Raw genomic sequence first — 27257 nt, forward strand, 5'->3', positions numbered from 1 at the left:
AACTGTCATGACATTTATGTATATACAAGAGTGAAATGAAGCGAAATTATTCTGTATGCTTTAAATCCTCATGTGATTACACATATTTATGTACAAATATGAGTAAATGCTATTCAATATTAATTTTACTTATCAGCACGTACTAAATGCATAAAAACATATGCATCTGTGTAGAACATTAAGTTATTCATTGTCTCTTCTCGAGTCAACGTCAATGGAAATCTTAGTAAATTTATTAGCGTCAAAAGGATGTCAAGGTCCACATTTGAATGCCAATTCAAATTAATTAATCATAAGGTCGATTTACTAAATATTTTAATTTGAAGTTCTAATAAACTTTAAACCAATCATTAGAAAAAATAGTTTGATCTACATCTTCTACTATTATGTTTTATGTTAATAAATTCTGAAAATTATAAATTTTATTTCTAATGGGTAACCGCATGTTTAAGAAGTCCAGCTGGCAGCAAATAATTTTGTTTTTAAACTATTATTACTATGGAGACATTTTAAAAACTAATTTGTTATTTGATAATTCGACATAGTTTCATATGTATGTTATAAACAAACCTATTGAAATGTATTTTTTGATCATAAATATCATCTGCCTGACTACATATCATTTTATCATGTTTCTTTTGAAATATTTCTTTATTCTTTAGAATTGTCTATTTTCTAAAGCTAACTCCCTAGCTAACAAATTTGCTTAAATATATTTTGTTGATTCAATAACAAATTTAAAATTGTTAATGTAAATTTTATTTTAAATTTATCACTTAGATACGATTTTTCTACTTAAATGCACATCAAAGATTTTTACATAATTTAATAAAAACAACAAAAAGAACAAGCAGCAAAAAGGTAAAACAATTTACATATAGAACATTCCTCCACTCTACAACCAATCTTTTAAGCAATGTTTGTATTTTAACATCAAACAATATAAAAATGGCAGTAAGTTTCATAATACGCCAGAAAGACAGACAGATAGTCAGTCAGTCATTTATGTCAGTTTGACTGACTAACTGTTTGCTAACTGATAAGCACAATTTGGTTGTCTTTTTTATTTTTTCTACTTTGTTTTCTCTGCTACTTTACAATTTCTTTTTGTTTTTTTTTTTTTGTTATTTTAATCCATTGAATGCATTTTCCAAATGATTGAACATTTGTTGAAAGGATATCGATACGTACATGTATTCAATAAACAAGCAGTAGGTTTAATATTTATACCAACGTATATACAAACATATATATGTACGTATTTTTGTTCATGTGTTATATTGTTAGGAATATATTAAATTTACTTATAAAAAAACAACAATATTCTAATCATTAAACATAAAAGAATTGAAAAACAAGGTTTGTTTCAATTCTTTTTCAATTTACATATTTTAAATCAGTTTACAAATACAATATTTATACGAAAGCTCTTGTCTTTCCCTTGACAAATTGTTTTAAACTTACAGACTCTTTGTACCTACTATATATATAAATATTATACTTCTTTCCGTAAGTAATAAGCTTTAAAATATAATCCTTTCATTAAATTTAGACAAAAAATTTTATCTTATAAATTTTCCATTTACTTGAGCAATTAAGAAAACGACCTGTGATAACAGTTTGCATATATCATTTTGTATACTGAAAGAGCAGAAAAAAAGGTTAAAAGAAAATAATATTTTTTCAGGTTGGTTAAAATAAGTTGACACAATTGTGTCAAGATAAATTTGAAAGATTATTGTTTTTAAATTAAGCATTTTCTATACCAGAGATTTTATAAAACTGACTTGAATTGTTTACTTATGTTTTAGCTTCTTTAAATAAATTCATATTTAATTATGTTATTAAATTAATTTTAAGGGTAGTTATAAGAAAAATGTTTAAAATATGCAATTAAGACTTAGCTGAATAAAGCAGAGCTTATGATTGAATCAAAATTACAATTAGGCTTATAAGACTTAATTTAATATTTTTAACTGTATAAAGAATTAAACATTGTCATGTTTGGTTTTAACTTTGTATTTGCAACATTTTTTAATAAAATCATCATTTAAGCTTAATTATTGACAAAAATTGCTCTTTTCCCGAGCACAAAAAAAAATTAAATTTTTAGAAAGATTACATTACGTTACACAGTGTCACATTTTTCGAATCTAGAATGACAAAAGCCAAAATAAAAAAGTTTTCCAATTTTCGCAATTTTATATATAAGTGACCTATAGGATTTCCTTTAGCATTGAAACAACATAATTTTAGAGTTATTTGTACAATCATCTAAAAAGAACATTTTTAGACTTATAGACTAAATATTATTTCAATATTAAAAATATTATCTTAAATGTTTATTTATTTATTTATTTATTTATTTATTTATTTATTTATTTTTATCCTTTGATTTATAGTGAAATCAATCTTATCTATAAACGTTATTTTCATTTACGAGTGCTTGTGATCGACATATATAGACGTCATTCACGTTAACGTGTTAATCATGTGTATACTTTGATTTGTTTCAAAAAACAAATTGGTTCCCGAATTGGCGATATCATAACATTTTAAAAGGATTTTGTAATAGTTTTGTATTATTTTTTAAAACTAAAACTATGAACTATTTTTTATAGAGCAGAATCTGCTGATTAGATTGGAAATAACGCTTTTATTAATATTAAACATATAGAAAAATCAGCTATGTTTTAAACTCTAATAATGCTCTAGAAATGCATTTGTCTTGTTATATTTGGAAGATTAATTGAATGGAGATTATCAAATTATGAGGTGATTATAAAAAAAAACTTTGTTTGATGGGAAATTATTAACCTACAAGTAAACATACTTGAAATATTTTAGATATTTTAACACTTTTAGTGCATTCTACATTTAATTAAAGATTGATAATACCAATGTCTTGATATATATGTTTTCCAAAGTCGGTATTTTTGCTGCAGATATTCATATAATAGAGTTGAAATATTAAAAAAAATAAGTATGCCAAAACCATTACCATACCAAACAATTTCATAAATGATATAATATCACAATTTCAAAAATATCGCGTGAAGCCTAATTTATATCTACATTATAAGCAAACTGCATAAACTTCTACTACCACAATATTTGTATGCTAATGACAACTCATCAATTTTAAAGTTCATTATTTTTGCACTTATATATTTTTTATGAGTAATTATGATAGTTGGTATACATAAAGGATATAATTAAAAATAAGTTAATGCCAACACTTTATCATATATATATATTTTTTTTTATTGTGAATCTCTTTTTGAAACCAAATTTTCTATTATATATTATAATGCATATTAAAAAGTGGAAAAATAATGGAAATTTAACAAGTTTTAGTAATGACACTCTAGTGCTTTATGAAGCAAAATTTTTAATGAGAAATCAATAAAAACATTTTTTTTGTCGTTCGTTGGTAATGAAAAGAGTTTTTAAATTAATGCTGTTGTAACTATAGTTTTCCTTTATAATGTTTTATCATAATTTCTATTTTTATTGTATTTTATACTTTTTTTTGTTATAAACTTAGCAGCAGCAGTGTTAAAAGTTTGATAATATAGTTTTGTAAGATAGTATAGTATATAACCTTTATGTATAAGTATTTTTGTGTATAATTCTTTACTGTTTCTATACTTAACACTTCTTGAAACTTTTTTTTTCTGTATTTTTTTTTTTACATTGTTGACAAGTAGCGTAATTTTTCATTCCATTAAACTGTCAGTTATAATTCTTTTAACATAAAAAAACGGTTTTCTACGTGTCTACTTTAACACTGAAAACAACAACAGCTTTAAATGCGTGTTGGCAGCAACAAAATTATATGGTACAAAAAAAAAAAAGAATGAACAAGACTAAAAATCAAGTGGCAGTAAAGTTTTATAGATTCAGTTCTTATGTTTTAAAATACTTTCACAAACAACTAAAAGCTTTAAATCAGATTTCGTGCTAAGAGTATCTACAAAAAAAAAAAAAAACACGAAAGAGTTAATGGCGGATGATTCCTTCGCATAAACTTTCTAAAAACATTTTAGTTATAAATACTTAAATATTTTTCCAGCAATCTTTGACAATTTAAAATCTTAAAAGATGTTTAAAATGCTTTAGGTTTTTATCCTTTTAAATTTTTATCATAATAATTATGACAAGAAATTATAGATGTTAATTTTTTACAAAATAATTTAAGAGCTCGAAAATTTTAATATTTTATTTGTTTTAAATTTGTGTAACACGATTATTGTTTGTCAAGTAAATATTAAAATTTATATTTCGAATTATTACAATAATAACCAATACTCACTGGTATATAACGAGTATAAATTCCTCATTGTTATAGCACTATAGTGGGAAGATATTATACGATTGTGCTGATGTTTATAACACCCAAAAATATTGGTCAGAATCACTTTCTCAGTCGATTTAGCTATGTCCGTCTGTCTGAATATCAATGTAAACTTTGAGCGCACACTACAGGTAGCAACTTTCAAGATAATGTAATGTAAATTGTTGAAATCGGTTCATTATTTCGCCTAGCACCCATACAACAGTACCCCCTAATAGGGCCTTTGGGCTCATAATTACGTTAAATGTTCTATTGTGTTAACAAAAAACGTCAAAACTTAGTTTTATAGAACTTTAAATGACACTACCGATTTTTGTAATTATTGGGTCTCATTTGACCCTAGCCCCCATACAAACTTCCCCTTAAAAAATAAATTGATGTTCAGAATTCACTTGTAAACACTATTAACACGATTAAATTTAACATAAATAACTTTGAAGTAGACGTAAATTCCTCCACCAACTCCTCTATATAGCCCTCTTGTAGAAAGTCTCTTTTTTGTCAACAATAAGTAAAAAGTATTCCAATATAAAGTTAAAAAAAAAAACAAATTAACTGCCTAATTCTTTGAAAACTAATGTATATATTTTACATAATGGCTGGTGTAGGGTATCATATGGTTAGTCATGTACTACGACTATACATTCATACTTAAAGCTTTTTATATACTTTATGTAATTTTTTTTTTTTTTGTAATTTTCATATGATTTTTTAAATAATAAAATGTATGGCAAAGGGTATTAATCACACGTATTTTATTTATTTGACTCTTAAGTACTTAAATATTTACTAATGTCTTTCTATAACATAAAGTTGACACTTATCGCCATTAGTGGTCATCATAAATTTGTCAAAATTTAATGACACACAAAATGAAAGTAAAATACGACAAGATAAAATATAATTATTACAACCATAAATGTCATAGCAATATGTAACAAGTAATTTATATTTTATCGGATAAGAAAGCCAATTATTTTTAGTTGTATTTTTTCTAAAGTACATTTTTAAAATATAGTTTGAAAAAATCTGAAATTTAACATTTTATAGTTTTTTTTTTAAGGTTTGAGACAATTCTAAAACTGTATGTGATTTATACAAGTAGGAGTTTCAGTTTTTGATATAATAATTGTTTAATTAAATCCTAACAACTATAGTAGGGATGATATTATGAGTTTGTGCTGATGTTTGTAACACCCAAAAAATATTGGCGCTATACCCACCTTAAAGTATACCAATCGGCTCAGAATCACTTTCTGAGTCGATTTAACTATGTCCGTCCATCCATCCGACCATCAGTCAATCTGCCGTCCGTCTATCTTTCTATCTGTCCATACATCTGTCCGTCTGTGTGAGTACGCTACAGGGTGCAATTTTCAAGACAATTTGAAATTTGGCACATGCTCTTATAATGACGAACGCTGTTGAAAATAGTTTAAATTGATATATTACTTCGCCTAGCCTCCAAATAACCGCACGAATAGAGCTTTCGGCCTCAAAATTATGTTAAATGTTCTATTATGTCAACTGCCAATTTTTGTAATAATAGAGCCTCATTTGACTCTAGCCCCCATTCAAACTCCCCTTCATGTCTTGAAGGTCAAATTTCAGTTATAAACACTGATTACACCATTTAATTCTACATTAATAACTAGACCTAAATGTTTCAACCAAAATTTATAAGGATAGGCCATATTTTCATTTAGCCCTAAACTAGCCCACTTATAGAAAATCCCTTATTTTTGACAAAAACATGTTTTTTACATGTTTTACATGTTTCCGGAATTAAGCTAAAAAACTAAAATTAATTAAATGCTTTATTATTTAAAAAGTAATAAACATTTTAAAGTCAATTGTTATTTAAAGTTAATATTTATATAATTGTTTTTATACTATTTATTATTTTCCTAAATTAAACCCTAAAATTCAATATATCATTTCGAACATTTTATTTAAAAAATATTTTAACTATCGCTTCTTTTATATATTTTTTTTCCCATGTTGCAAACGAAACATTAAACGAAAATATAGTTTGAAATATATTTATGTCTGCATCTAGTGTACATCATGCACACTAATCATCATCATCACGAAACATCCAGTAATATTTAAAATAAAACAAAAAAATCAGGAAAAAATCTTATTTGACAGCTAATTTAAGAAATGCTGTTGAAAATGATAATATCGATTTTGGCATTTGGCCAAATAAATAAAATACAGACACAAATAAATGAACACATACTTTTGTGTGTGTGTTGAATATGTACATATATGTGAATACCCTGTAGTTCGAAGTGATAGTCAAGAAATATACATTTTACGTAAATTTTACGAAATACTTACATCGAACAATTTAACTAAAAGTAAATAACTGTAAATAACAAAGAAATCGTCAAACATTCGGGTAAAAATAATATCATTTACTCCTTATGATACTGCTGGGTCAAAAAACACACTTAACAAAACATACAACTTAAACAGACAATTGCTGTAAAAACTGGGTTATAAAATGCATCCCCCAAATAATGAAAAAAAAAGATGAAACATAAACTAAATAAAAATGTAAAGTATATTGTATATAGACAATTTATATACAAATGTTAAACAGTTATACTGGGATTGTGAATGGATAGATTGCTCAATGGCAAAAAATATAGGGTAAAATAAATAGACCAAAAGTATTGTATTTCACCCACTAAAATTGTAATATACAATAAAAAACTATAAATCTATACGAATTGCATAATGAATGTTTTACCACCCAAAATAAGTTTTTTGAAGGATAAAATGAAATTTAGGAAAAAAATTGAAATTATACAGTGGGTGATTCGGTTAAGTACAAGGAAATATTGTATATATATTTTTTTTGTATGTATGATAAATTAATATTTTGTGTATAGAATAAATTAAAAGAGAATATTTATTTGTATTTCTGACGAAACATTAAAATCTCTTGGGGGAATATTTCAGAATAAATGTGTTATACTGAAATTATTACATAATTTCTTTTATGTTTAAAATTATGATTAATAGTTTAGTAGTTTTTTTTATTTGTATTTATTTATTTTTTTAAGATTTTACTGTTTAAATGCAACTAAATAAGAATATCCAAAAATGTAGAAGAAATTAATATATAGTCTAGTATGGCCGGCCACATGATACTCCACACCAGTGACTTTGTTTAAAATGTGGATTATCTTTTAAACAGTTAATAAAGCATTGTTTCTGATTTTTACCTTAATCCCGAAATTTTTTACATATTGTTGACAAAAAGGGAGATTTTATACAAAAGGGTTCATATGAGGATAAGGATAAATATAGGTCTATAATTAAAGTTATTTATGTAGAATTCCATAGTGTTGTTAGTGTTCATTTTCTGAAGAGAAGTTTGTATGGGTGCGAGAGTCAAATAAAGTCCGATCATAAACAAAAATACCAAAAAGATTTGGTAAAATGTATTGTTGAATGCTGTGTCTTTTAAACGTATATAACAAACATAGATATACAAATAAACAAGTAGGAAAGTATAGTCGGGCATGGCCGACCATATGATACCCTACAGCATGAGTATATTTTTACAATTTTTACTTTTATAAAATTTTTATTTTTTGTAAAGAAACTTTTATGTTGAATATTACCATAATTCCAAAATATTTAAGCCATTTATTGATAAAAAACTAAAATTTCTAAATGAGGCTTTATATAGGTCAAATATGGGCCGATCCTCGGTAAATTTGGGAAAAGGATATATTTCTAAATAACAGTTAGTTTTGTTGAGTTTCATTGCGATACAAATGGTTACAAGTCAATTTTAGACGTTTAAGTCATTTTTGAAGGGGGGTTTGTATGGGGGCTAGGGTCAAATATAGGCCGATCCTTACGAAAATCTGCAGTATCATTTATACTTATATAAAACTTATTTGTGCCAATTTTTAAAGAGATAACAGAATATTTGACGTAATTATAGCATAAAAAGTTCAAATCGGGAGGTACGGTTGTATGGGGGCTAGGTGAAATAATGGACCGATTTCAACCATTTTCAATAGGCTCCGTCCTTGTGCCAAAAAACATGCTTGGTCCAAATTTCATCAAATTATCTTGAAAATTGCGGCCTGTACCTTGCGCACAAGGTTTACATGGACAGCCAGCCAGCCAGCCGGACAGACGGACGGACGGACGGATGGACGGACGGATATGTCTTAATCGACTCAAAAAATGATTCTGAATCGATCGGTATACTTTAACACTCTTATAATAAAAATCAACGTCCCTATTCTTTAAAATTACCAATGTTCTAAAATTATCTTAAAATTCATGTACCTTTTTAAACGAAAGGTTACAAGTAATTAGAAAAATTAGTTGAATTCTATAGCTCCACACGTAAGAGGACTAATGAATTTATATAACACATTATTAGTAAGACCATTTTAGACCACTTCTATGTAATGCAGACGATATGTAGTAGCCCAGCAAAAAATAATTGATGTCATACTATATTAACAACATCTTAATCACATCTAAAAATGCGATTATATATATTTCGCTTTTATAAACCAAATATTTCCTTACAAATGAAAACCCAGTTAAATGTGAGGAAAGAGATGTAGAAAAGTCACTACAAGTAACATATTCGAAGTACATCAAACTTTGGTGAAAAACCAGTGAAATTAACATAAGCATGTCATTGAACGAATTCGGTTTATTTTTGACATCCAAATATCAGATTTTTATTGCATATATGAATAAGATTAGATGTAGTTCATAGTTGTCAAAAATGAATAACATCCCTCCAATGACACGCTAATGTAAAATTCATAGGTTTTTCACCAAAATTGGAAGTACCTCAAGTATGTTATTTGTCGTGAAAATTCCCTTTTTGCTGGGAGTTATTGAAAAGTATGTACCTAGTTTTTGCTGGGATATTTTAAGGCGTAACTAAAATGCATTGAAAAAATCTAAAATTTAACAGTTTATGTTGACAAATCGGTATAGCCTAATATAGGACCATAATTTGTTGTAAAAACTGTGCTTTGCAGGTTCCATAATGCGGTAATCGACCAACTAACAAACCAAACAATACGATAAATATTACAGCAGTTACAATATAGCTTCAAAAACTCTGATTGTAAGCTTTACAAATTTCAATGGTGAGAGTATAATAGGGGATTGATATTACAATGTATTCTAGAACAAAATAAAAAAATCCCTGTTAAAATTTAGTAAATGATAATGCAACAAAAGTTTGTATGTTCGATTACATTCATATGTACATGTAACTTATACCAATATAAATGTATTATTTTATCCTATTTTTGGTGCTGCTACTGTTTCTGTTGTTGATGATGCAGTTGTATGTAGTTCATTCGTAAAATATTGCAGATTTATATAATATACCATTTTATATTCTTTGTTTTTTTCTGTTTCACAATTTTTTTCTTATGTAGGTGTATATGGAATTTTGGTTATTTTGTTTATTACTTAATACCTGCAGTTCGGGTCTTCTAACCCGAATTCATTCTTTATAGTACAAAATCTAAAAACTATAATGATAATTAAAATTTCGTTCGATTACTTTGAGGCTATACATTGACTTATGACTTCTCGCCGGATTAGTTAGTAACACAAAAGTAACAATCTACATCATTTATGTATAAATAAATTAAGGTAAACTCTTGATATATAGTTATGCACTGATTTCATTTTCTAACTGCTGGGATATTATTTTTTTATATTATTTTTTTATATTCACTACTTTTTCTGTTGTTAGAGAATTCCAGAGAATGAGTTTGTATTAAATGTAGCATAACAAATTTTCCCATAACAGTTTGTAAATATTTTCTGCCTGCATTTTGTTCTTTTTTGTTTCAAAAATTCGGGGGAGGAATTTTATTAAAACAAATTTTTACTGTATTTTATATAAAAGTACATGGAATGGAATTTTTGTTGAAGAGTTAAATTGCTAGTAAAAATTTAAATATCTGGTAAATTGTTTTATATAATTAAATGACTCATGTGGTTGTGTAAACATTTGAGTTAAGTTTGATATAAAAGTTGGAAAATTTTAGGAATTTTATATTAAATTGGTTTTAGTAAGTATTTGTAAAATATGTTTGTTGAAAAATCTATTTTTCAAAAGTAAACGTGTTATTGATTGAGTCTAAAAAACTCAAAAGTATTAAATAAACTTATTAAAAGCAGGCAAAATATGCAGTGACAGTTATTGTCCTTAAAATATAACCTAAATATATGGAATCAATTATGAAACAATACCTATGCAACTTATAACATTTAGTATTACATATATTCAATTTCTGTTAAATTGCTGTTATATTCAAAAAAGGCCAAAAAATTTGAGAGCAATAACTCATACACCATTTTTTTGTGTGCCGGTCTAGCGTACATTGTACATCATATTAAAAATATAAAACTCCGTCATTTCCATGCATAAGGAATTAACCTCTTATCCCTATCTATAATATTCACTTTCAATTAACTTAATACTATTTACTATAATATTTAATATTTTTATCTTATAAATCATGTTAACTTAATCTGTATAAATATGTATATTAATATCCTTTTAATTCATAATTAAATTAACATTTGCTTAAACGGCTTTTTTTGTATACATTCCTAGGACTTGAAATAAAATATTCAAAAAATTTCATTTGCATATATGTGTATATGAAAAAAACCACATCTAATTAATTATAAGTGAAGAAACGGAATATATAAATTAAATTTTCACACTTGACCAAATTCAATTATTTAATTAAATACATACTTGGCATAATTAAAACATAAATCAAAGTCACTAAAAAAACAAAACTAAATAAAGAAATAACAGTGTATTAAAAAAAGGTATGAAGGAAATACATACACAGAGAAAACAGATTCGTTGCAGTAACCGAATTTGTTTCCAATCGAATTTAGTCAGTTCTAACAACTACCACATAATTCTATTGCAGTAACTGTAAAATTCGATTAGTATTTCCTAATACATGAAACTCCGAATTATTTAAAAAAATAATTCGGTAATGAGAATTGAAACTATTAGTATTTACAACTGAAATATTAATTATTATGCCTTTATTTGTGGATTTTATTTATAAGCAATCAAATTTAAAAAATACGTAAAAATGCTTTAAGATACACACATTTTAAATACTTCTCGCATCTCATTTAGGGGAATATTATGTACATGTTTGACTTTTGGTTAGAGCGAATTTCCTTTCAGTTTTTGGAGAAATATTCTACGTTGAACGGTTTGCATTTCTTGTAGATTTGAATTACTTGCTTTTATTCCTGCAAACTCAAATAAATCTTTTAAAAGCAGCTACAAAATGGATTTTTGATTAAACATTACCATTTTCAATTTTATTCGCCTGTAACATTAAACATCAAGCCGCAACAGCAATTCCATTTATCTTTTTAAATATTTTTTATATCACATTTTTTTTAATAATTATTTTTGTAGACGTCAACAAAAACTACGAAATAATTGGTTGAGAATTTCGAATTTATTTAGACTCTTTAACTTTTTCAACTGATAATTGGTTGTGATGATAGAATAATGTTTATTTAACTAAAAATTTGTAGCTTCAACCTATTTTTCGGTTACAAATACTAATATTTAAAATAATTACATTTGAATGCTAAATTTAATTCGGTTGTATTTACCGAATTAATAAAAAGAATTATATGAAAGACTAAATTGGTTAATATAATAATTTGGAAATGGTTAAAATCATAATTTGATTACAGTTATAGATTTTCAGTTCTAAAAATAGAAAATCACTTATATCTATAGTTTTTTAATAGCGGCAATGGAATTTTAGTTAACTTTACTAAATATTTATTATGGAAACCGATTTCCTATCGATCTTTTTTCTGTGTGTATGCATTAAAGGTAATCAAAAAATAGTATTTTATTTTGATTGATCTTAATTCGTTAAAATTAAGTCCAATGAAGAACCCATAACAAAAATTGATTGAAAAGTGTAAAATTGGGTAAATAATAGGACTTTTTGATGTCTTTAAAAAATGGGAATATCTTTGGGAGTGGTCAATTGGTACTTTAGGTAACTGGTTAAATACAGTAAATACAGTAATATAAACAATAAAATGTGACAATTGGCTGTAAAGAATTTGGCAAACACATAAAATTCAGTTATATTGGAAAATAAAAATAATTATCTCTAATATCTTTCATATAATTAAAGAAATGTATATTTTCGTAATAATACATGGGTTTGGAAGAAATCAAGCGAAAAGTTATGCTTACTCAATTACATTTTTACTTTTCAATTCATGTTTTATATGATCTGTATTAATTTAAAGTATTGTAGTTATAACTTATGTATGTATTCACAACTTTTTTTGTATAAGTTCTGTTGTTTAAGGAATCATATATAAAAGTATTTATTATGAATTTTTTTCCCCATTTTCAAGGATTTATTAACCTTAATATTATATGACTTTTATGAATTTTATGTTTATTTCGAATATAACGAAATAAACATAATTTCTTGATATAACGATAGCAAGAAAAAAATGTTAATTTTATTTTTTACTTAAGGCTTTAAGAGAAATATAAACATTTAACATTTTTTTTAAAAAACCACCGATACTCTATTTAATTAACACTATTCCAGTGTATTAAAGCTATTTAGCATATTTATCTAAGTATTTGTTTTTTATGTATGTATACAGTAAAGTGTATTTGTTTGCAATGCAAAGTCTGTTTAAAAAGTATTTGGACCGCAAGAGTAAAATTTTAATATGTATAAAAGTATATATGAATATTAACGTTGAGGAATGCGAAGGGAAGCTATCTTGTAGATTCCCACTTATATGCTAAGACTTATATACAAAGTTAGTGCCAGTGGTAAAAGTAGCTTGAGTGATAGTCGACATTGTTTTTGAAGAGTTTAAGATAAATATCAAGTAGCGACCTGAATTGAATTAAGTGCTTGAAAGACCTTGTATTTTAAAGCTTAATAGAAAGCGGTCCAATGAACAAATGAAATGTTTGTGAAAGACAAATAGATGTATAGATAAATGGTAAAAATAAGTATATGGTGTTATATTGTTATTTTTGTTGTTACTACTGCTGTTAATATAATTAACACATCCTTTTAGAAAATCAAGAAGAGTAAAAGTGTATGCCAATAACTTTGCATCTAAATAAAACCTTAAATTATGTGTATGCTATTGAAGAACAGTTTCTTATGAAAAACCTAGAGCACTTGTAAGCCACTATGCCTATTCATATAAGAAAACCTCATATTAAGATTTTGTAGATATAAAGAGCAGTATAAATTTGAATGTATATAGAGAGTAAAAGTAAGGAATACTAATCACAATTATTTCGAACAATCAATAATTGACATATATATCAGCACATTTTGTTTAATTTATGGGCACTGGCACACGTTCAATATATATTGATCAATTTGGATCACGATGCATTTAAATGTATTGATGAATAGCTTGGGTATGCTACACGTTTAATATTTTTAACGTCAGTATTTGCAATAGTTTATGGTTTATAGGTCTGTGGATGATTAAATGAATGCCGTGAAAATCCCGAAATAACAGAAAATTAGAAAAAAGAAATTTTCTTTTATATTTTTTAACAACTTTTCAAACAATATTTAGTTTTTATTTGTTTTATTTTATTTATTTTTCAATTTTTACAAATGTATCGTGATTGATATTACAAATCATGCTATACGTTCAATATTTATCACATGATCCATAATAAATATTGATACAAATTTTGGATTACAGAAAATTGGGGTTTTCTGTGATATGGAACACGATCCATCCATATTACATGCTACACGTTCAATTCATATCACAATACAGAAAATATCACGTGTGACACTGCCCTATGAAGTATTGAAATTTTCTAGCATAGACTGTACAACAAAAAGCAATGTTTGTTGGTGTTGGAGTTTTAAATATATTTGTTCGATTCTATGTAACACATAAAATTTTTATTTATTTTTTTTTTCTAAAATACTTTTTGTACAATTGAACCCTAATAAGATAATAACAGTTAAAGAGATTTTATATTTCTTATATTTTTTTATATCATTAAAAAAATGAATATTATTAAAATTTAATATAAAATTCTTCACTGTTAAAAATTTGCAGACATTATATTAAACAATTTTTTGACATATCCCTTTTTTTGCTAAATAGTTACTATTTTGAAAACGACATTAAATGTTAGTTAATTTTATATTGTCTACTCGAACAAGTGAGTTATGGTTGCTTTTAAGTTAATTTATTGCTTCGACATTTGAATTTTTATCCAACACGTATCCATATATGTGTGCGGCACACAGAAGCATCTACAATCAAAATTCGTACAAATATTCATGTACACGCAATCCCATTTATATTGGTTTATTGATTGTGGCAATTTGAAAAAAGAAAAAACTTTGGCATTTATTGAAGGTCGTCACATTAACACGCCTTCCGAAATATACACATTCCACATCTACTGTAATGTTTTCAATAACAGCGGGTTAAAATAAAATGAAAAATTACAAAAGTTTAGAAAAAATACAAAGTGAAATTACTAAGTAATAGCTAAATATTTTGTATTATGTTTTAATTTGTTTTTAATTTAATACATTGCTAAATAAACGTTTACAAAAATTTTAATTAAATACCAAAAAAAAGACAAAATTGCTATAGAGTGTTTGTGCTTTAAATTGAGTTGCTAAACTTTTAGATAATAGTTATTGTTGCGCCACACAATGCAGTGCTTCAATTATTTTAGAAAAATTCCCTTTAAATTAAGTACTTAATGGGGAATCATCATTATGTTATCATATATGAAAATCTAGATGTGTAGATTTTTAACTTCAATATTTAGAATAAACTTTGTATATTAGATTCTAATACATATTTTGGGGTTTTTGTCTGCTTAAAATACATCTGTTTATACTATGAGATAAAAATAAGAGAATCGCAATTTTTAAATTGCTTGAAAAATGTGGCCGACAATTAGGACAATTTCGACTTTAATGATAAAACTTCCGATGTGAACACAATTTACATCAAGGTTAGTACTATTGGATAGTAGGCCAAATATAAATTTTTAGCTTTAAAAAAATCCTTAACATTTAATCATATGACACTTTAGGCTGATCTTCCAATTAGTTTAAATGTTTTTATAGGCACTGAAGCTAGAACTATCAATCGTTAATCAAGATATGTTGTTGTAAGCATCAAATGTCTGGTCTAGAAAGAAATATAATTACTGCGATGTTGGTCACATTTACTCATCCTTAACAGCGTAAACTAAAATTGAAGCGTGTTAAACAAGAAATTCGTTTAAATTAGTGAAGGAAAAAAAAGATACATCTACTACTCATACATACAAACATGTATACATACACATCATAACGAAACTAAAACTGAAAATCCACCCATCAAGAAGTGGTTATGTTAAACGTTTTATTACTTACTAACAGAACACGCGTATTACATGAGATTATGAGATAATTAAAACTTCTGCCATATGTATGAATAAACTGCAAACACACACTCACATACTTACATGAGTGCACTCATAGCCCTGCAGTTCTGAGTGAATATACCTATATAAGGCTGGTCACGAAAAATGGGTTATGAATATTAAGCTGGTTTAAAAATCCAAATTGATTTTATTACAGCCAAATATTAAAATGTTCTGTTGGCCAAGAAGTTTATGAGTTCAAATCGTGGTATTAGCTAAAACTTAAAAGTGATACATTGATATCTTGTGAAACTGCTTGGATTGAAAACAAAAACGCACTCCCGTTTAGGTGTGTAAAATATTTTTAAGTAAACTGACTAACTCAACCTCAAACATATGCGTTGTTATCTTTCCTTATTATCGTCAATAATGTTATCTATCTAGCGCTAAATACAGAAATCTATTAGATGGTTTTATCAACAATATAAATTCAGTTGAAAATTTTTTAATACAAAAAAACTTAATTTTTAGTTTTTAATTAAACGTTGCGAGTTTGTATACTCTACCAGTTCGCTATTTTTGATATTTGCGTTTTAGAATTTTTAAAGGGAAAATTAAAAATTGTGTATGTTAAACTTACCTTTAACGGCGCTTAATTGGTTGCCAACCATTTGTTTCGCTATAAATGCTGCCATTTTTACTTAGGGGTTTTGTTTTTGTATTACTATGTGTAAGTTGGTTTGGATTTATTTAGTAGTAAATAAGTTTTGAAGTTGTTTTACTTAGATTTTTTGGGTTGTTGTTGTTACTTCGTTGATTATTTGTTTTAAATTCTGCAAAAAAGGCAATAAAAAAAACACAATTAATTATTACATAGTTAAGCATTTCAATACGTATGAGTAATAATTTATAACTCATACGTGAATTACGTGTAAATTGATGGAATATCCTAAGTAAATCTCTTTTTTAAATGTTCTTAATGTATTAGTTTAACATTTTTTTAAATCCGTTTTTATTGTAAAAAGGATATGACTATATTCTTTTACTTATTGCGATTTAAATAAAAGAAAAAAAAACACAACTAATACCCTATAAGTAACTACTATACCATTTGCCACTACACAGTGGTTTAAAAAGAAAACAATTTTTGAATTTTATACTGTTTTTACCAATTAAATGAAATTTCACCTACGTAAAAGTGTTGACAAGTTCCTCGACACCTCGAATATGTTAAATTTTAAGTCTTATTACTTCGATTGTATTCCGAATTTTAATACAGAGGTGACAAGGTGCATACCAAAAAGGCAATTTTTTATTTAAATATTAATTTTACGTTAAAAATTGTCAAATCGCATAGCCTATATGAAATTATAGTAACTCGTTATAGTTGGCTCAATATGTTCTTAATTATTTCGGGTTTCAATTACGCCGCGTATGGTATGAAGCCCAAAAAAAAAGAAAAAAAATGGGACTTCTTAAAACTCTTTTGGGAATTGAGGGTTTGACTCATGATAATATACGTATTTACAACTTATATTTAGTATTATATTCTCATGGTATATTTTGTATTGAAAAATATATTTTATGATTCAACCCTAAAACTATCCCCTTCTTTCTTTTTTATTTCTATTATCTTTACAAGTATAAACAGGACCAAAAGGACCCAAGTATGCGTCTTTGCAGTCTGAATATTTAACCTTACCTAATGGACCTATATCCAATAACTTGTAACTTTAGTTTAAGTTTTGTAATTTTAAATCACCGATTATATGTATATACTTATTATTGTAATATATTATTAATTACAAACATTTGTATTTATAAAGAAAATAATTTGTAAACTACCATGTTAATCAAGGAAAAACTAAAAAGTAATTATAATTGGAAATTCTTAAGATCTTAAGCAATTACTGCTATTGGCAAAACTTAAATTACAATTCAAAAAATTTAACTGTAAAACCTCATTTAGAATTACAAGTAATTGCAATTCGTAAAGCTGTATTCATTATCTTCCAACCCTATGACCTTGTGTTTATAACTTATCTTGCATTAATCAGATACTTTGGCGGACGGACATATGTAGCTACATCGACTCTGATTTCTAATTGTACTTCAACTAAAATCCAAAGTTTACTTTATTATATGAAACCGTTTCTCATATAGTAAGAATTTAGCTGGATACAAAAATAATAAAACAATTTTTCAATTGTTGACAAATTTTTTTCATACTTTATCTAGAGGAATGAGTACTTTTTGTTTTAGTACAAAAAATGTGTACATAGGAAAAAATATATCATTAACGTCATTCGGATTCGTCGAGACGTTTTCTTATTCCAAACTCTCACTAGATTATTCAAAAACATATTTAAATGTTACATTAAATAATTATATTAAACATTTTTAAAAATCTGATTTTTTTTAAATTAGGAGATATTAAATACTTCTGTAAACGCACATATGTATGTTTGATACGTCATTTAAAGGGCCTTTTCATATTTCATTTAGTATCAGCTGTGCTTATATATTGGTTAAATCGTCAGGAACACAAACAATTTCGTTTTGGGGTTACCCTTATTAACATATTTTTATACATACATATATGTTTGTGAGTCTTCATGCGTTACACAAGCGATAAGCTGCCATTTAGCGCACATGTTTCTCAATGAAAAGCAAAATTCATTTAAAACAAATCATAGACATACAGTGAAGGAAAAAATAAAAGAAACCACCTTAAATTTCGATGGAAATAAATACCTATACCACTTAAGGTACGTTAAGGCCTATCAAATATTTGATGAAAAAGACGTAACCACTAATTATTGTAAATTTATTTCTGTTTCTGCATGATTTTTGTAATTGCAAATATTGTCGAAATAAATAATAAATATACTCTGAACTGATGTCGACAAAGATATAATCTCTTTGTGCAAATAAATATGTATTTAAATGAATTTTAAATTTAGATTTTTTTAGGAGTCACGTCATTTTCAAACATTTGATAGGTGTGAACGTAGCTTTAGAATTTAAAGATTTACATTGAAAAGTATTTAACTATATTTCTGCTACCTCGTTCTGTTCAAAGTAGAGTCAACTGCCTTTTCACTCGTGTTTTTAATAATTTTGAGTTATTAATAATTTTTGAAAAAATTTCAATTAAAAAAATAATATGGCTTTAATTATTTTTTCATCACTGTATATGTAAATACTGTTATATTCGTAGCGGTTCTATTTGCATTTCTAAATGACATGTTTACTATGTTATATTATTTAGTAATATTTCGTTGTAAATATTTGTAAAGTAATATTTTTGCTTGAGTAAAAACTTTAATAAAAACAAATTTTTACATGAATTTATAATAAAATATAAATATTTCTATACATATTGCGTGTTTAAAACGTATAACTGCAAAACTTAAATATTCATATATAGAAATATAACATCAATATAAATCCCGCACAATATTCGAACCAAAAATCTTAATACTTGAATTAAAAAAAAGAAATATGTATATTTACTTATGTATATATGTACATAAAAGCAATAATAAATAAACTGTTTTTAAGCCACCAGCCTATAGTCTTCATTTATATAATTTACTATTCACTGTATTTTGAAAAAGACTTTCAAATTACATCAACTATTTATTGATTCCATTAGCAAAGTATAAATAAAATTTTAAAACTCACATAAATTCACTTTATTTGTTATTTTCCGCTTTGATTTTATTAAATGTTTTATTAGTAGAATTTGTTTCAAACTTTTTAATTTAATTTACTTTTAAACTTAAATTATTTTGTATTTCTTTGTTAATAAATACGTTTATTTATATGAAGAAAACAATAAGTAAAATAAAACACTAGATTTTAAGATAGAATTGTAACGTGTGACGTAGACTAGGGTAGAGAGAAGAGTGTAACGAAACGTAATCCTATAAGTTATGCAGCACTACTTTAACTGGTAATATTTGCTGCTGCTTCCACGCTGTCTAGTAGAATACTAACTGTGTCAGTATATGACTCTTGTGACCTTCTTTTTTCCAAAAAAAATATATATTTCTTTCTGCTTTGGTTAGGCTATATACGTTTGCATGTTTGTGTAATGTTTTTACTCTAACTAAAATAAATACACACATACTCAAACCCAAAAATAAAAATTGACAAAATAAAGGAAGAAAGAAAAAAACCATCCGAAAGTTTACAAAAAAAATATATAACAGCTACAATAAACATAAAAACCGTAATATTGGAGAATTTCTCTCACCCTTATTTCAAATAACGCTTTTTTCTACTCTAGTAACAAATACAATTTGTAACAGTTCCTTTTCTTCGGCTTCTCCTTTTTGATTTTCTACTTCTACTTGTGTTATTTCTTCTTTATGTTTTTATATCATTTTTCTGCTCTCTTTTTACTTTATTTTTATTTTGTTATTCTTGTTGTTGTCGTAATTTTCGTTATGTTTGTGTGTGTTCTCTAGTTTTGTTATTTCAAATACTTACTGAAACAAACTGAATGGATTTCTATGGAGAATATTTTGTATTTCCTAAAACCAAATTTTTTTAAAGCATGCTAATCATAGAAGTAAATACAACAAACAAGAATGGCAGGAGAGTGAAAAGGAAGAAGAAAACTTTCTTTGTTTGAGTACCATTCATGGTGTCATTTAAAATGTGTGTCTTTGTATGTGGATTTTGGCCAGAGAGTGGTAGACATGCGGTATTAAAAGCAGGCGATATAAACAAATAAATAGCAACCCTCTCTTGCTTTTTCCTTTGATTTGTTTCATAAGGAAACAAAGACACAGTGGTTATTTAAATAATTAAAAAATAATATTAAAAAGTATTTCCCAGAATTTGGTCTACGATCTGTTAACTTAGTTTCATCTAGCAACCTTTTGGCATATTTTTGTAGCAAAAACAAGCAACAAGTAGGGTACTGAGGTCCTTCTCAAAAAAATATATATTTTTATTTTATCGTGTTCAGTATATTAATAAGAATCGATTAAAAGCTATTCCTATAAAAAGTGGTTCCCGGGACATTCTACTGCAGGAGATATCAGGTTATCAATTTTAAACGTCTATACTTTTAAAACGTGTTATCTGTTTTGCAGAAGACAACATATTATTCTTATGATATTGGGCTATTTTACATATATTTAGATTTTACAATATTTATTGCCCACTGTATGACTCTATTTTTACCAACAGAGTACTAAAATTTACTAAGTTGGAGAGTGTTTATGTAGGTCTTTTCCTCCTTAGCCATGTTTATATGGGCCTAAAATGTGTATGTTCAATATTTGCTACCGTATTTTTCTATATAAATGTATGACTATGTGACTGTTTGTTTGCCTATTTGTTTGCCATAGTGTTTGTATTGTTTTTCTTCCTTTTTTTCTTCTCATCATTTTGTGCCTATTTAAATTCTTGTAGTTTAATGTTTCAATATTTGTTTGTGTGTGTTTCCTGTTTATGGTTCAATACATTGGGGAACAATTTTGGACAACATTTGTGGGGCTTTGTTAAAAATTTGTCTCTTATTTTTGCTTGTTTTTGAGCTTGGTGCTATTGTTTACTGGTAAAACTGTGTTTTTGAAGAGTTGCCTTTTGAAGTACTGTCGCCAGTCCTAGTTAGCCGGGTGGGCTGTCAATGATGAAACGAAATATACGTACATACATATATATAAAATAAACAACAGAATATCTAAGCTTCTGTGGGAGCGTCTAGAAATAGTTGTTTGCAAAAATGATAATTTTTCATTAGAGGTTTATACACTGTTGTCATGTGGATGTTAATTTTTGTCGAGTATGAAATAAACAGATATGTATGAATATTAATTACAGATATGTGGCGACATGAGAATGTTTTTTTAAATAAATTTCAAAGATTACATTTCAAATACTTATACATATCACTTATTTTACACGATTTCGCTATAATTAAGCTTAATAGTAGTAGTCATATAAATACGTAACTTTAAATTTGCTGAGTAATTGAGCTTAAATGTCGACCTAAAATTAATGAACTTTTATTTTTATGTATTGGATTAATTTAAAAAAAATTAACAAAAACGCCGAGAACATGACTCTGGCCGCTTTCGACGAAGTGCGGTGTACACCTTTTTACATATATAGCAAATTTTCTACATATATATCCAAATTCTACTACTTTCTTACTGATAGAAGAGATATCACAAAAAAAATATATATTACAAATTGATGGTGTAAATTCAAGGATTTGTGGCCAAAGTTGAAAAATCAACTTTCATGTACTTATGTATAAGCGTATTGTGACTTTCGGCACTATAATAAGGACATTTAAATGACATCATACTTCACAAAGCAAATATTGGAAAAACTTTTTGGATTTAGTCAATTTAGAAACCGGAAATAAAATGTCAAGGCTAAAAGGCTATGTTCCATAAGAAACTTACTTGTGTTAAATTTCAGCGCTATACTCGTATTTTGAAGCTAATAGTGAGCGTTATAGTAATTTTCTGAGGGGGCCTTATACCCCATATATAAGGGTTAATTATGGACCGATCCTCACCAAATAGATAGATTTTTGGCCATAAGAAACTTACTTATATCAAAATTCAGCTCTTAACTCGTATTTTTAAGCCAGTAATGCGCGCTAAAGTCATTTTTTGGAGGGGACCATATATGAGAGGTAGGGTCTATTGTGCACATAAAATTTGGTAGATAGCTTTTTGATCATACAAGATTTATTAATGTTGGATTTCATGGCTTCATTTCATTTTTAACACAGGTTTGACTGCTAAAACGGTTTTTTGGGGGGCCATTTGTATAGGTATGCTATACGAAAACGTGGATCAATATTGCCCATTTTCAAAACTAACCATACCTATAGAATTTATGTGTTTAAAATTCTAGCTTTTCCATTCGGACTCTATCGTGCTTTCAACAGATAGACGAACGGGCTAACGGATGGATAGACAGACAAACATGGCTTGATCTTCTTACAATTTATATACATTTATGGGTCTATGATCAGTATTTCTATGTGTTACTAACTGAATGACAAAATCAATATACTCTCCATCAATTTTGATGGTGTGTTTAAAAATTATTAATTAATCCTAATCTTTTGATGCTTTGTTTTTCTGAAAACAATATCACAAAAACAGGCAGATTTAGTTAAATCGACGTCGATATATTTTAGGAGTTACCATACATACTTATAATTCTCACATGACAAATGCATAAATGTACAAAAACTTTCATATAAATAAATAGAAAATTTATTGAAAGTTTTGTACAAAATTTATAGGATATTTTTAAATATATAGTTATATATTTATACTATTTTGTATAAAATACTAAACTTATAATACTTTGTAACATACGTCATAACTGTTTGTGTGTACAGAATTTAATCTAAAAATTTGTTCCTTTTTTACGCTTAAACAAATATCTGTTTATTTATACTCGTACGTCTGTCCTTTAAATAAGAAAAGTTTTTGTTGCTTTTGTTTTTAACTTTTTTATATTTGTTCTGGTTCTTGAGGTTCGTTTGGTTTGGTTTTATGTTTTTGATTTGATTTTTGCATGTTTAGAATTTCCGTCTTTTAGCACAAGTGTATACAAATGTGGGAAACCATTGAGGAAAGAAAAGTCATCCCCAAAATGTTCTTTAACAAATATTATGGGTTCGAATTTGTTATAAGTTGCTGGATTGGGTGTGCCTTATAGCAACGCTTAACCTAGTATAACTCCCACTTGAAAATATTTGTGTATTTGGGTTTATTATTCTATTTGTATTTTCTTCGATATGGTAGAAATAAACTAAAACATTAGAAGATACACAAATGTTAGTGTATGTGTGGGTTTAAAGATTAATACTTACAGACTAACACACATTTCAGATTGGCGCCAAATGTCTAGACAAAATGTCGCTTTTTGAAAGAGAAAAAAAAGCATTTTGTATATTATATTTTGATTCCTGCTGGCTTAACAACAAAAGTCGTTATATTTATATTTCAATATAGTTGTTGTGTTTCAATTTTTGCAATGTTATTGCTCATCTCTTGACGCCACCGTGGGATCTGGAGTATCTAAAGTTCAAAGTACTTAAACTATTGCTTTGCTCTTCTGTAAAATTAACATTTTGTTGAGTGTTTTGCTACATCATCATTTGCGACTTTATTTTTTGAAAATAAAAATTATGTACTTTAATTTCTATTTTGCTATTTTTTTCTGACAGCAAAGAGACATTATTAATTAAGAATATTTTCGTTTAGGCATTATTATATACATATGAACGGACCTAACTAAATCGTCTAAAAATTTAATAAGGGCCAAGAGCAAATACGTATATAAAATACTTTTGCCACTGTATTCCATGTATCTTAAATAGAGTAAAAACACAATATACCAACAATTTTTTTTTGATAGTGGGTATAAAAATAGTAAATCAATAAATATAAACATGCCTTGTATACATGTGTTTTATTTACAGCAAATATACATACATACATACATACATACATACATACATACATACATACATACATACATACATACATACACTGCAATATTTAAAATGCTACGCAGAATGACTAAAATAAAGTATAATTTGTAGTCTAAACACGTAATTTTAACATGTTTTAGTTTCATTCATACATTTTTGACATGTATCAACTATTATTACCAATACTGTGTTGTATTTGTTTATGTTATTCCTAATGTTAAATTTTTTACCCCCATTTTACAAAAATTCCAACAAACACTCGAATTTTGTGTAGAATATACTGTGCCATGGCATACACAAAGTCGGTATGCAGTGAACGTTGTTTCATATTGTAAAATTGCAGCGCCAACATGTGTTGTATTTTTTTTATTTATTTATATTTATGTTTTGTATTATTTAGTTATTCGTTTTATACTTTTTTGGCAGACATGGGAATGGGGTGTGTGTATATAGGCTGTTTTTATTTTAAACAATCCCCCCTATCCTTTTATATATCAATCTATTAATACTATAGCATTAAAAATGTTGTATAGTGTAATTTTTTTTTTGTTTGCTTCTGTAACAACCCTATTGGAGTCAAATAGTATGTGAAAATTTGTGGGAGTACGATTTATGGTTAAATACCACTATTTAATGGTGTTTTTCTGATCATCAAATGTAAAGAATCTGATATACTTATATATTAATTAATGATATAATTCCAACGATTACATCGGTATTAGCTTCCGGATAATTTTAACTTAAATATACCATTGTAAATTATGTGGGGTGGAGAATTTGTTTGGGTGACTTTGAAATTATGAATTCACAGCAAAACTAAAAGTGGGTATTTCATTAAATTTCGAAACAAAAATTCGAATTTTGAATATGAAACTATCCTACAAAATAAGATACATAAATCCTTCACACGAATACGAATTTTAAAGGATTTCTTATTCTTTACGGTTAATTAAGTCAACTTTAACTCAAAAAATTTATTTCACTAAACATAGCTTATAATGTTATAAGTAAAATAAAAAAATATAGTGGAACAATGAGAAAATCATCACCTTTTAGATAATAATTCATATCAAGTATGAAATAATAATTCATTCCTAAAAACTTTTTTGTTTACTATTGTCATTTTATTAATTTTGCCGAATTTCTGCTTTAACTACATTCAAACGGGCGCTAATATGAGAACTAAATGAAATAATGGGCCAATACTGCTTATTTTTAATATCACATAACACGTATTAAAAGTATAATGTTCTTTTTCCAAAAAAAAAAAGTAGCAAAACATTTAAAATTTAAATTTACCACATGGCTAGATTGTGTTATATTAACCCAGCAGTGCAACAAAGAATCAATGCATACGAAAAAGACAGTAATTTCCAATAGTTACCTACCTGGATGGTCGTAATTCGTATGTTTTGGGTCATTCGTCACGAATGTACCCTTTCTAATCGAGAATGAAGGCAGTTGTCACTTTAGTGTCCCCTCTGTCCTCAAGTAACCTAGAGATTATACTCTTAAAAGTTGTTTTTTTTGTTTTACTTCCAAAGTAGTTATTTTACCCATCTTTTGGAGAAATGATTATTACTTTCTACTAATATGCCACCATCTGGTTATTTCAAATTTATAACTTTTGAACCAATCGTCACATTATTGTCCCATAGTATTCCGGAGAGTAGACACTTGAAACTTTTAAATTTTAATTCCATTAATATTATACCAGCTGGCTGACTCCAATTCGCATGTTTTTGGTCTTTCGTCACAAATCAACTCTTTGTAATCGAGAATGAAGACAGTCGTCACTTTAGTGTCTCCTTTGTAAGCGAGAGCGGAGGCAATCGTCTCTTTACCGTAGGGTGTAGAGTGACGATTGACTTCCTCGTAGGACAAGGCCATGTTGAAGTGGTCGGTCACCTGGGTAGTCAGGTGGCTAGGGGCCACCACAAGTGGTAGGTTAAGTGGTCAGTTCGGGACTGTCCCGTCGAACTGCTGGGAATATACTTAGATAAATAATTCGGTTCTTATACCAATATTTTCTATAACTGTACGTATGAGTAATGATTATTTCTATTTAAAATGTTTATAACTCATACGCATTTTTTGTGAAATCATTAATAACTTTTAAAATTAATTATAAGTATTAATTAAGTTTAGTACAAAAATTGTTTGCTCTTATTTTTTTAGTAATCAAATTTCAGCTAAATTTTTTGTAACTCTTTAGTTAAACTTTTTTTCTTGTAAAATGTAAATATTGCTGACTCCGTCGAAGAAAAAAAAAACTATGGAAAAATTTTGCAATCAAAATTTTGTTCTTTTTATAAAATTTTGTATATTATGGATATAATACATACATAAATATTCAATACACAAACATATGCTCCATATGGTATTTTATATATTGTCATAAATAACTCAAAAACATCAATAAAACAACAAAATCGTTTACATATTTATGTATTCACATACATTTGTGCGTAAACATATGAAGCAGTGTACAGGTAGATTGTATAAAATATTACATTTTTGGTTGATATCACATTGAACTTTTAACTGTACGAAGGTTGTGGTAGGTATTCTTTCATACTAACATATAAAACACAAAAAAAAAAACAAATTACATGCGAAGAATTGTATTATAGTATAAAACTTAAAAATACTCAAGTAAATACATATATAGGGATATATGTGCATATATCGAGTAATATGTACCCTAAATGTAAAAGTTGCTTAATACCATATGTAACAGAAACAATGAAATATGAGAAAATATTACATTTAATTTAAATGATTTTTAAGGTTTGTCAATTATTTCTGTACTACCATGAAAACGTATATATAATTTATGTACTTTAAAGAAGAACGTTTTAAAGTTTAAGTTATCAATTAAAATTGGAGTAATCACGCGCAAAATTGGCATATATTTTTAAAGTTCTTATAAAATA

The 27257-nt window shown here is 26.8% G+C and overlaps 1 protein-coding gene across 8 annotated transcripts in view; it reads right to left on the reverse strand.

Annotated features, from left to right (window-relative positions):
• LOC111675775 (complexin) overlaps positions 1-27257 on the reverse strand; it is a 251169-nt gene that overhangs the window by 129749 nt on the left and 94163 nt on the right. For 7 of the 8 annotated variants that reach the window (XM_046949386.1, XM_046949383.1, XM_046949384.1 and 4 more), the window contains one exon: positions 16474-16666. In XM_046949386.1, coding sequence (XP_046805342.1) covers positions 16474-16528 — 55 coding nt within the window. In that variant the 5' untranslated portion in view covers positions 16529-16666. Of the gene's footprint in view, positions 1-16473; positions 16667-19520; positions 19541-27257 lie in introns of those variants that run through there. The other variant, XM_023436612.2, reaches the window with a different exon arrangement.

The sequence above is a fragment of the Lucilia cuprina genome, chromosome 4 (genome assembly GCF_022045245.1).
Source record: "Lucilia cuprina isolate Lc7/37 chromosome 4, ASM2204524v1, whole genome shotgun sequence".
NCBI classification, from domain to species: Eukaryota; Metazoa; Arthropoda; class Insecta; order Diptera; family Calliphoridae; genus Lucilia; species Lucilia cuprina.